This window comes from Alligator mississippiensis, chromosome 2, assembly GCF_030867095.1.
Source record: "Alligator mississippiensis isolate rAllMis1 chromosome 2, rAllMis1, whole genome shotgun sequence".
In the NCBI taxonomy this organism is placed as follows: Eukaryota; Metazoa; Chordata; order Crocodylia; family Alligatoridae; genus Alligator; species Alligator mississippiensis.
This window is the reverse complement of record NC_081825.1, coordinates 65,382,346-65,395,040: the sequence shown is the minus strand read 5'-3', so window position 1 is coordinate 65,395,040 and position 12,695 is coordinate 65,382,346. Positions and strand designations below refer to the sequence as shown.

General features: G+C 43.3%; 1 protein-coding gene across 6 annotated transcripts in view; it reads right to left on the bottom strand.

The window, feature by feature from the left end:
* The window catches only part of MICU3 (mitochondrial calcium uptake family member 3), a 117,160-nt gene that overhangs the window by 48,051 nt on the left and 56,414 nt on the right, over positions 1-12,695 (bottom strand). For all 6 annotated transcript variants that reach the window (XM_059721784.1, XM_059721786.1, XM_059721787.1 and 3 more), the window contains exon 6: positions 9,449-9,531. In XM_059721784.1, coding sequence (XP_059577767.1) covers positions 9,449-9,531 — 83 coding nt within the window. The remainder of the gene's footprint in view (positions 1-9,448; positions 9,532-12,695) is intronic.

Sequence of the window (12,695 nt, the reverse complement as noted above, 5' to 3'; positions counted from 1 at the left end):
AGCCCTAAACTGAAGTATCCTTGTGCACCAGCCAGCCCCTCCGCAGTATGTTGAGTTGGGGGAGAAGCCCCAGGATGGCAGACTGAACAGGCTCCCTGCCAGCTGGGGCTGCTCCACCCTCGTTCAATATGCTGCGCTCCTGGGTACACATTCAAACAGCAATAAACCCCAGAGTTTATTGTTCTGGAGTTTATTGCTCCCAGACACACGTTCAAATGGTGCAATAAGCTCCAGAGTTGCAGTGAAGCAATACACTCTAGAGTTTATAGCTTCATATTAATTGCATGTGTAGATATGTCCAGCTCATACAAATGCACTGCACAGGCACAACAGTAAGTACTGTGAACTACAGAATCAAGGGCATTGCAATTTTACTCAAAATGCTGAACTGCATTCAAAACAGCAACCTAGAAATGAACAACATTAATGTAATATAGTATAGTCCAGGCATGATTTAAATTCAATTACTAGAGTAAGTGTAGGTATTATTTATTATTTTTAATTTTATATTCCATATTTCAATATTTAATGGTGACCTGAGGAAAAGCACTTTGTGCCTGAAAGCTTGTCTAATATCTTTCCCAACCATACAGCTGGACCAAAAAAAGATCCTTGCCTCATATTTCCTGGACAGGGACAGCTCAAATAATACTCCAAATTTGCTAAAACATGAAGGATATTGAAATTCACTCTTTACCACGGAAAATAGCTATTTTCTTAATTTTGAAGAGAAGAGAAGCCAGACTATTCAGTGACATCTACTTCCTAAGCATATGCAGAGGCCTGAGGAAGGGCACTTTGTGTCCAAAAGTTTGTATAACATCTCTCCAACTATATAGTTAAAGGTATCACCAAAAAATCCTTGCTACACCTATAGAAAACAGATAAATAACAGAAAATTATTTTTAAAAATGTGTAAGTTGTACTGCTAAGATGTAGACAGAATTAGATAAATAATTATAATAGAATTTAAATAAAGAACTAATGACTTGAGGAATATTACCATAAAATTCCCGAAGCACCTCTCATGTGGTAGGTTTCAGAGATAGCTGAGACAGATGTAGACAGTAATATTTTCCATGTCCTCTCTTTATTTTTGAAGGTAGAAATTATTTCCCTATCCTGGCTTTCTACAACTTAAATGGGACAAATTACAATGTCCTCTGCATAACATCTCTTGAGACAAAATAGAAGAACCCTTGCCTAAGTTTACTGGCCTAGATTTTATACAAGGAGTGCGTTGAATTGCACCCTAAAACTGTGGAAAGGAAGATTAAGTTAAATATAGAGGCAGGGGTGGAAAGGAAATACTTTGTGAAAAGTGTAGTGACAAGCCATCAAGTAGGAGAGAAGAGTGGTGATAACTGAAAAACCAAATGAGATCTGAAAAACATGTAATGCATCCTGGGATGGATTTTCCCTACCTCACATACAGAGGGAGCAGGATCCTGTTGCATTCATCACTAAAGCTCTTGCTGAACTTCTGGAAACAGACCTTTTGTGCAGCAAATGTGCTACAGGATACCAATGAGTAGAACAGTGAATGTGAATAAATCTGGGAGTACTTTCATAGGAACATTGTCTGAAATGGAATAATGGGATTGACTGTTGAAAGGAGCAAAACAAGGTCTCCTGTATCAAGGGAACAAAATCCTTCTGTTCCCGGACCTCACCCCTATGACATAAGCAAAGAGAAAAAGCTAACACGCCTGAGGAATTAGTTTACAAAAATATTGAAGCTTTGGTGCTGTATCCAGAAAAATTAAGCAAGCTGTAATTCCTTTCTTGACATATGCTCTTTCTGCAACTGAATGTAATGAAGTGTTAATTTGTCTTGCATTACAGATTAGAAAGTCACAATTTTTTAAACTTATACTGTAACCATTTGCTATTATCTTTTGTACTTTTAAGATAATTGATATTGTTTATTGAAAACTACTTTGCAAAGGTTTAAAATGGACCAAGAAGCCGTCTATCTGATGTAGGTACAGCAACAATCAAGTTTTATTTGCTTATACTCAAGCACATTTTTGACTTTGACTTTTTTTTTTTTTGCACCATACTTTAAAAGACTAGTTTTAGTTTGGAATTCTGAAGGGGTCAAAAACAGCAGTTACAGTCAGCTTTGCCCTAAATAAATTTAATTAGTATTCTTTAACAGCAGATGACAAATATATCCACTGTCTGAAAAAGCCCCTTCCAACAGATTCAATAGGATGGGGAGATTGGAAAGGGATTTTGAGTGCATGACAAAGACCATAAACAGAGCCCACAGGTGTCAGTGAGAGAAGGACAGGACTGTGAAAGCACATGTGTGACGAATAAGGGATATGACCTCTTCATTCTTATTTCCATTGGCTTGGGGAAGGAGGTGCAGGATCACCTCTTGTGTAATGCCATCAGAGCCAGCCTTAGAGGTGGGGGACGTGGGTGACTTCTCAGGGTGTCATCATCAGGAGGTACGGGTCCATTGCAGGTAAGATCCTGGCCCACATCCTCCTGAACCACCTTCGTCCTGTTGCCGAGATCTTTCTGGAAACCCAGTGTGGCTTCCGACCATCCTGGGGCTCTGCAGACATGGTTTTCGTTGCCAGGCAGATCCAAGAAAAATGTCGGAAGCAAAATCAAGAACTGTTCGCCTTCATTGACCTGACCAAGGCATTCAGTTATTTAAATCATGAAGCTCTGTGGACCATCCTCCAATGCCTTGCCTGCCCGCTGAAGTTTGTCACCATGCTGAGACTCCTGCATGACAATATGACTGCCACCGTCCTGAGTGAAAGATCTGAAATCAACACCTTCCGCCTCCGGACCAGAGTCAAACAAGGTTGCGTTATTGCCCCCACCCTGTTCACCATCTATCTGACTGTCATCGTCCACCTTATTCAAAATGATCTACCATCTGGTGTCAGTATCCAGTATCGACCAGATGGGAAGCTTTTCAATTTTGGGTGCTTCCAGGCAAAAATGGCACTCACCACTAAGAACATCCATGACCTTCAGTTTGTGGACAATTGTTGTGTGATGGCTTACTCTGCACAGGATGTGCAAATTACCCTAGATCTCTTCAGTGCTTTGTATAAGAGACTTGGCCTGTCCTTGAACATCACCAAGATGAAGATCCTCCACCAACCCTCCCCAGGCCAACTGAACTTCACTCGTGCTATCTATGTAGATGGTGAGACTTTGGAGTACGGGAAGGACTTTCCATATCTTGGCAGCCACCTCTCTCAATGGGCTACCACTAATGAATAAGTCTAGCACTGGGTCAACTGTGCCAGCGCCGCCGCCTTCAAGCTGCGACAATGTGTTTTTGAAAACAGAGATCTTCGGAAGTCGACGACGGTCCTGGTTTATAAGGCTGTCATGCTGACAACCCTCTTCTACTGCAGCGAAGCCTGGGCCATCTACTGATGCCACATCAAGACCCTCAAGAGCTTTCATCAGTGGTGCTTGTGGTGCAGCGGTGCTTGCGTCGAATCCTGGGGATTGAGGAATCCTCCTCAAATGGGAGGACCATCAGACCAGCGCTAGCATCCTCCACGAAGCTGCATCCACCAGTATCCAAGCCTTGCTCTTGAGAAATCAACTCCAATGGACAGGCCACTGCATCCAGATGTCCAAGAACTGCCTCCCTCACCAGATTCTCTTCTCCCAGCTCTCTGTTGGCCAACGCTCAAAGGGTGGCCAAAGGAAACGGTACAAAGACATGCTCAAGGTCACCCTCAAGCACAGAGGCACCGAAACCAATGGTTGGGAGGAGCAAAATGCTAAATGTTTGGTGTGGTGCCACCTGGTTCACCAAGGCACACGCCACTTTGAGGCCCAACAACTCAATACTGAGGCGAAACGGTGGCAGAGGAAGAAGAAGGAGACCAATGCAGGGCTGCAAATCCTACTCCCCCGCACAACAATATGCCCCTATTGCCAAAGAATGTGTGCATTCAGAATTGGGCTCCTCAGTCCCCTGAAGACCCATCAAGCCTGATGGACATCCTCTACTCTGAGGGACCGCTGCTGCCACCCACACATATGCGCATGCACATACTCCATCCATACACAGGCACAGCAGGGTCCCGCCTTGACTCGGGTGGGGCTGGAGGACATGATGAGCTTGGCGGGAAATCTGGACAGGGGCACAGCATGCATGGCTCTCCAATGCAGGACCAGGCTGAGTGTTCCCCTCCTGGGGCAGCTGTGCAACCAAGCCTGGTCCCAACCTGCCCTGTGGGTAGCCACCTTCCCAGTCCTGCCATCATCCCCTGACCTCAGAGGGAGGGCCTGGGGCACAGAAGCAGGGCCAGAGTGGGGTGGGGACTCCTGCCCCCTACCTGCCTCTGCCTGCAGAGGTGGATGTCAGGGGTGGGGGGTGCAAAATGCAGGTTTGCCCAGTGTACCATTTTCCATAAGGCCAGCTCTAATTGCCATTCCCCAGTTTGACCATGTTTTCCAATTCTCTTGCTCTAGCTACCCACTCCTACCCTTCCCCCACAAGGTATATCAAGACAGATAGATATATCTATATCAAGATTGTGTCATTTTTATTGCTCTGAGTGTGACTGAATCTGTTTTTGGGTATCAGGAAGAAACCTTCCTCATAGGGCCAAACTGGTGCATGGTCTGGGGTTTTGTTTTGCTGTTCTTGCAGACTCAGGAAGGTGCACTTGGATTAGAGAGGAAAAGGACTTAAAAGGAAGGTAAAAGTGAGACCACGTTGCAACTTGCACTTGATGTTCAGGAGGATAAAGGCTGAAAAAGCCAGCTCCCAAAGGTAAATGATACATACCTGTGATTTCACTCGGGAACTCTGTTCTTAAGCAGCACAAGTGGGAAAGACAAGGAGTGAACTGAGAAGGAATAACCCTAACTTACTACTTTTGGTTTGGTTAAATACAAGTTGTATTCCACCACTTAAATTTGTCACTCACCTGCATGATCTGTTCTTTTCTCTAGAACAGCGATTCCCAATGAGGGTGATGGTGCACCCTCAGGTGTCTAGGGATCCTTTAAAGGGTACTGAAGGGTGACACACAATATTAGTACCCTTAAGTGTGCAAACATGAGTCCAGGGGTAGTACCTGTGCTGGCCCTAGCAGTATAAAAACCTGCCCTGTGCTGGCCCCAGCAGTATAAAAACCTGCCCTGGCAAGTAGCTCAGGGCTACATGCTCTCAGGAGCTTCTGGTGGTCAACTGCCATCTGGGACACCACCCCTTGTCCCAGATGGACTGCTGAAGCAGCCCTGAGAGTTCCCTGGACCTTCTACACACTGCACCAGTCTGGCAGTAGGGGCCGCTGCCTGTGACCTGCGACAGCATGTGGCCCCAAGGCTGCACGCCTGCCAGACCTAGCTGGGGACTGCATGGCCAGTAGAGGCATCTGCATCTCGGCGGGCTGCCAGTGGGCTGTGGCTACAGTTGGCCTTTTGTGCAGCACTACTGCCATGTGGGCCACCACCCAGCCATACGGGCAGCTATTGCCTGGAAGATGTTTTGTGTGGTGGCCTGCTTTGAACTGCCAAGTGGCCAGGAGGTCAGCCACCTCCAGCTGGGTCCTGGGTGCCAGCTGAGTAGGCTCATCTCTCTGGGTCCTGCCACTTGGCTCACTAGCAGGAATTCTAGTATTCCCTATTTAAAAACTGCAAAATCCCAGACAGAAAAATCCCAAAGCCCCATTGGGGCTACTTGGGGCCTCGAGGCACAGGCCCCCTGTGCAGCGTGGGGCAGCAGGGCTCGGCTCTGGCTGCCTGGGACGCACGCTGCTGCTTCTGCTGCATCACATGGGTGTGGCTCAGCTTGGCAGGGTGCCCCATGGCACCATGCACTGTCGGGCAGCTCGGGGCTGCTCGGGCTGAGTGGCACTGGCCCTGGGTGACATCCCTAGTTGCCCTGAGCTGCCCAAAAATGCCCAGCACAGCCGGCGCCCTGCTGAGCCAGGCCGTACCCATACGATGTGGCAGCAGCAGTGTGGGTGCCAGGTGGCTGGGGCTGAGCCCTGCTGCATGGGGGGCTGTGGCCGCTGCTGCTGCTGGTGAGTGCAGGCCATGTGGGGGGGCTGGGTGGAGGACCCACCCCTCCCAAGCACCCCTCCATAGTCCCTTTCCCCCCTCCTCCGGCTTCCCCCCCACCCTCTACTTACTTGGCACAGAGCCTGGGTCCAGCTCCCTGCAGCCTGCCCAACTGCTTGCCCTACACGGGCATGCAGCATGTTTCAGCACTGGGGCAAGGGCAAGCCACAGAGATGTTCTGTCTGACTACCAGAGTGTCTCTGTGGAGGACCTGAGCCTCTGGTTGCCCCACTTTTTTCCCCCAGGGTATTTTTTTTAACACCTGGATCTCCAGGTATCAAATTATGACCCCATGCTGCGAATATGCAGCACAGGGAACATTTTTTTGTTCCCAGCGTGCCTCTTGCAGCATCTCAAACTGGTTTAGGATGCCACAAGAGGCACGTGTGTGTTCATATGGACGTACCCAGAGACTTCAAATAGGATTCCATGTTATTAAGAACATTCTGACTTGTTCTGATCTTTCTGAGTTCTTCGCAAGAGAAGAATTACTGTATTATTTTCCATAGTCTAAAATGAGTGAAAACTAAGAGCTGGCCTTTTTTAAGTGTAACATGGAGCCTCTAATCCCCTTTGAGGAAGAAAAAGAGAGCTGACAGAGGGCCAGCACAGTGAGCAAAAGGCAGCTGAAAGGGAAAAGGAACAGCCCCAAAGCCACAGGCCACTTACCTGGAGTAAGATGGAAAAGAAGACAGGCTAAGAGGGCTGGGATCCAGGCCATGGATTAAAGAGCCGTGGCAGCAGAACTGAACAGACAACTGATAATTAGGTAACTGAGTAACCTCAGCCACAGACTATACAGCCAAGCAGCAGAACTAATTAGCTGCCAGACACTGTAGATGGCAGCATACAAAGAAGCTGGGGTGGCTGCAAGGCAGTATAAAGGGTGCTTGATTGTGAGAAGATGGACACCAAACTTTAAGTCTGCTCACAGGGAGGCAGGCTGAGGAGGGGCAAACCTGCAGATTGGTTAATGGGAAATCCCTGTACCTGGCCCTGGGAAACAAGGATCAGGTGACAGGAAGGGAGTGGAGTTAGTAAGTATATAGGCTTGGCTCCAGGGTCAGAGAGCTCCTCTGGTCCTTACAGTGATGGGAAAAAGGTCCTTGGAGAGAAGGATGAGCTGAGAATACACAGAGAGACCAGGTACTCCAGGAAGATCGTGGGAATCAATTGGTAGGAATAGGAAGGGTCCTCTTTGTGGAGAGGGTTCTCAGATAGGTTAGTTGTTTAATTTAAGTATTTACACTTACAGTTTTACATCTGCTAGGCTTGGGAGTGACTAAAGGGAGGCAGGAGGCCAAAGGGTACTAGGGACAGATGCAATTTGCAGGGACTGGTATTCCTGTAAAGCCACGGTGGATGCTGGTGGGACACAGAGTGTTCTAGTTAATTAGCCAGATCAATTGGACACGGGTTCGTGAGAGAGAGCCCACAAAATACTGGTGGAGACTGGCCATGGTGGATGTCAGGGAAGGCACCCTGCATCCAGAGCTGTGGACTTAGGGGTCCGGTGGCATGAGATAGGACTGGGGATCCAGTGCTGCAAGGACCAGAGGCCTGGGGGTATGTAGAAGAGACACACACATGCCATTAGCTGAGGTGAGTTTGAGGGAGAGACACCTGGCTCAGTGTAAAGAGTTTAGAAGATCAGGCCCAACCGAGGCTACCGCATGATGATCAGTGTGTAATCAGGCACCTAAGGACTCACAGTCTCTGAGGACAGCCTCCTTCATTTATATTAATATTCCAACAGGGAATGGCAGGTGTTATTCTGGTAAAACTGGGTGGTACTCTAGTGAGATTGGGCAGGACTAGTATGGCTGCCAGAGGGTACCACCCTCTAAGGTGGGTCCCGTCACACTGACGGGTAACTTGAATCTAATGAGGTATACCCTGATAATAATGAGGGGTGCCTTAAGTCTAAAAACCTTGAATTGAGAACCAATGTTTAATACAGTACTGGAGGCTTGACAGAGTCCTCCTCAAATCTGTATGGATCCCTAATTTCTAAAGTTCACACAAACCTTTATTTTTTTTACTTTTGTTTGAAAAAAATATCCAAATCATATGTATTCAGTACAGCTGGGATTCCAGTATAAAGCACTTATAAAGCAATGCACACAATGAATTGCCCTTCACAGTCATTATTTAAAACTCTACTTTGTATTATTTTAATCCATATCATTGCTTGCCTCACGATATCAAATTGCATAAAGCAAAACACAAAGGGACAGATCTAAAGACGAGCAGAAATCTTCAACTCTATTTCCCAGTTTCTAAGCACTTTGTTTCTCTTTTTAAAAGAGTTCAAGATAACTATAAGCTTGAAAGTATATTGGTGCCCATCAGTCGCAACATGTTGGGGTGTAAGTGTTACAACGCTCGTAAGTGGCAGTTGTTATATTGAATGTCTTCTATAACCATCAGCAGCCTTTTTTCTGATATGTACAACAGCTACTCAAGAAGCTGCATTGATTGAGTCTGTTATGAAAAAATTAAGTTTTATTTTTGGCTCAAAGAACAACAGAACAATATTACCAACATAATCTCAATTAACTAAAAGCACAAACAAATTAGTTAGACTCCAATCAAGCTTGCCACAACTTCAAGTTGTGTTTAGCCATGTCTTTATTTGATATCAATGTGACTTAAACAAATATGTGCACCCAGCTGAATGAAATGGACTGCAATCAAGCTACAGAAGAAATGTACTCAGGTACACTCAGATATCTTCTTTCCAGTTATATGCAAGCAAATATATATCATACCCAAGGGACTTCAGGTGACTAATTCACTCTGTTCTACATATCACACAGCCTATTCTGAAGGGCTGTGCTTGCCTCTCCCATTCTGATCAGTGTTCTATACACCAAATAGGAACAGATCAGCACCAGATTTCCAGAACTGAAAAACAGAATCCCAAACCACCCAAATACAACAGACATTTACCAAGATTCAGCCACGAAGCCTATCAGAATCACCTTCATGCCTTAAAGATGATGAAGAAAGCAAAACTCTCCCAAAATTTATGGGCTCCAACAACAAGCCTACAATCCATGGTAATGTCAGCAACCTACCCAATATCCTTCCATTAAGTCTCTTAGTGTGACTAGCACAAGTAAGTTTACTGACTGAAGTTGTGATAATATTAGCTCAAAAGGAATTCTGAGAAGTGTATTAGCAGATTAAAGAAATAATAGAAATTGAAATGCAACTTCAAAAGTATAGTGCACAGTACCCCTATGCTTCATAACAAATAGATAATATTTACGAATTTATACACTCTCATATGGATGTAATATTCTGACAATAAAGTGGACAGCAAGATTATATCAAAATACTCTGAAAGTGATGAAAGGGCATTATATAATATACATACCACTAAGAATTCCTTTTTGTCCACCATCTCATTGCCATCAGTATCAAACATGTTGAAAGCTATTCTAAAACCTGCGTGAGGCTCTGTCAGAAAAAGCATATAGTTGTCAATCTTCTGAGGAAAAAAGATAAAATTTTAAACTTTGTGAACATACACTGATAGCATAAGTCAGGCCCTCTCCTAGTGTAAAGCAGTTTATTTGTGTATATAACCAGAATGCATCATTTGTTTTACTATGAACATTTTGGAAAAAGAGCTCATGACCCAAAGTTCATGTGGCAGGAAGCAAAAGCAAAAATGGAAAATATCCTGGAACAGTGGCAGGTGTGGTATTCAGGAGAGGACTGTCAGATTCTGGTGGACAGAAATACCCATCCACATATTGAATTTGTCCTGGAAAACCTTCCCAGGACAAAAGTTGTTTTATTGTTATTTTTTCTGCCTGGATCCACAATTTTTGAGTCAGATTGACCATTTTCTTTAGCAGGACAAAAAACCTAAACATGTGGCTGCAGGCACTTTGTCCTGCTAAAGCAATGGATAAAGTGAGGCAAAAATAACATCTACTAAAGCCCAGAAAGACATGCATCTGATTCTGCATTTCTGACCTGCACATTTTGTTCTTGGCACATTATATGAACAAAGACAATTATACTGCTATCAGTATGCACCTTAATTTATAGCTGTTTAAATGATCAGAAAATACATATACCAATACACAAATAATTTGATTGGTGTATCTTTTGCTGGAAAAAGAGTGACTTTTTAAAATTAGCTAATAAACCATCACAAAGATTTTTTACATGAAAAGTATCATCCAAACGTTAATTAACAACGTTTTCTCCCAATTAATAAAAGGAAAATGGCTTCTCCTATTCTAAGGAATAAGAACTTCCTAAGCACTATAAGAGAAACAATAGACTGACCAAGGTGAAATCCCTGAACAACTTTAGGTGAGAAGTGACAATCCTAAAGACAACTTTATCTTTGTAGAACAGAGTAAATAGGGTGACATTTAAAATAGTCTAAAATTCACTCACTCCTGTCTTTAAAAGCTTTGGCAGCAGCCAAAAGAAATGATACCTTAAGTGATAACAGATAATGATCAGTAAAGGCTAAAAAGCCAGGCTTTATTAGAAGAAGCATTTGTAATAAACTCCTTAAAGTCTAACAGTATTAAAATAAGCAAGCAATTTTGTGTCTTGTGAACTACAACAAAAGGTGATATAGGTAACAAATGAAATTTGAGTTGTCACTCACAAGTCAGACCTAATAAAGAAATATTTACAAGATATGATGACAAGGGAAATAAGGACAGGGCAAGTAACAGGATCTCAAGACCAGGGAAGAACAAAAAGTAGTAAAACCCTGTTCTATTTAGTAGTGAATACCATGTCAAGAGGCAAATAAAGCATTTCCTGTCCCATCTTTCTCCGCCCCCCCAAGTTCTTGGAACTTCAAAAGCCAGGTTACTGAAATACCTGGGCACACATTCATTTTGTGTGTAACTGACTTTTATTAAAAATTAATATCATATGAGGCTAGAAAGTATCACGTGACTTGTAATGAATAATAAGATGTTCATACCCAAGTGCCAATACAACCATTAGTCTAATGAAGGTTTTGACAATTATGAATATTGTTTCCTCCAGCTTCTAAATTCAAATATGACATTAGCAGTGTGTGTGTGTTCGTGCGTGTGTGTATGTGTGTACGCATGAGTGCACACATGAGACAGATGTTGACTAAAACCTTCAGAGAATTTCCCAGTAGGGCTTTCTTTGAAAAAAAATCAAAAAATCAGGTAATATATATTTTTTAAATGGACTAGCAAAAGTTATGTAGCAAAAAGATCTTTTGATTAAAGAGATTCTAGACTTTTTGTCATTGTGCTATTTATGAAGGTCTTAGGGGTGACAACTAAAACAATCCACACTCACGCTACTTGAAATTAGCAGCAACTAACAATGTGATTTTACGATTTAAATCTTTGTCCCAGTAGTGGATCCAGGAATGGGGTACAAGAGCTGTGCTGTATATGTCCAATGAGTGCTGAGCTCACTACCCAGTCAGGGAGGGCGCCTGCTGGAGCTCCACATGAACAGTGAGCTCGCCAGTTGATCATAGTGTGGTCTGGCTGGAGCCCCTGCTTTCATATGGCTCCAGAGCCCAGAGAATACTGCCACTGTCTGCCCTTTTCCTCCCTTGTGAATTCAGCGGCACAGAAAAGGAAGAGTGTAGTGATGGCAGGTTCCAGAGCTATGGAAAAGCAGGGACTCCAGGCACTGAGAGCTCAAGTGCACCACACCCAAAAGGGGTAGGAAGTGCAACTGCATCACCACACCCTTTGTAGATCCGCCCCTGCTTGATTCTACAGCCATATTTCCACATGCATAAGAGTTATGAAGTAAAAACAAACAATAGGACCATGTATAACATTCCTGTGTTGTCTCTTTGAGCACTGGAAGATTCAAAAACTGGAAGAAAAACTTGAGTTGTCTAGAACTCCAAAGATCATTACATTATTCAGTTTAGTAACAACTTATTTTCTTTATGGGACTAAAAGCCCTCTTCTAACTCTGTCATAGTTACAGATAATGATTTTGGCCCATAGCCTTTGCTGTTTAGATTTTACTTCTATCAAGTCATTCATACAACTAAACTATCCTGAGTTCAAACAAAATGTGGATAAAACATTTTCCATTCAATTTTTTTAACCTACAGTAAAGAATATTTGTTTAGTCAAAGACATTAATATTTTCATGAAAAATGCCCATCCAACATTTTAGTGGCCATGCAACATATTCAAGATTCTGAAAAGATCTACAGAGGCAAATGGGGGATATCACGAAGAAAACGATATTCAATTAAGTTATGAAGAATAGTACAAGGAAGATAGAGTCATACAATTTAGGAGCCACCATGGTCTTTTGTCAGAATACTTTGCTTTGTTTCTACTTGAACCACCTGCAAGCTTAATTCTATATACAGGTTTCCAGACTTGCAGTTAGGAATTTTTCTTTTAAATATTCCAATAAAAAATTAGTGTTGGCTTTGATTTTCAAATTATTGCACATGTTGTCAAATGTCCTATAATACCAAAACCAAAATATTCTGCATTGTTCTAGAAATCCAAAAACTTATTATACATAATTTACTTTTGTATAGTTAAAAATTTTGCTTGTTGAAAGACAAAGCAAGATTTTTTTCTTTTAAAATAAAAGTTTATGTTAGCCTGACAGATTTT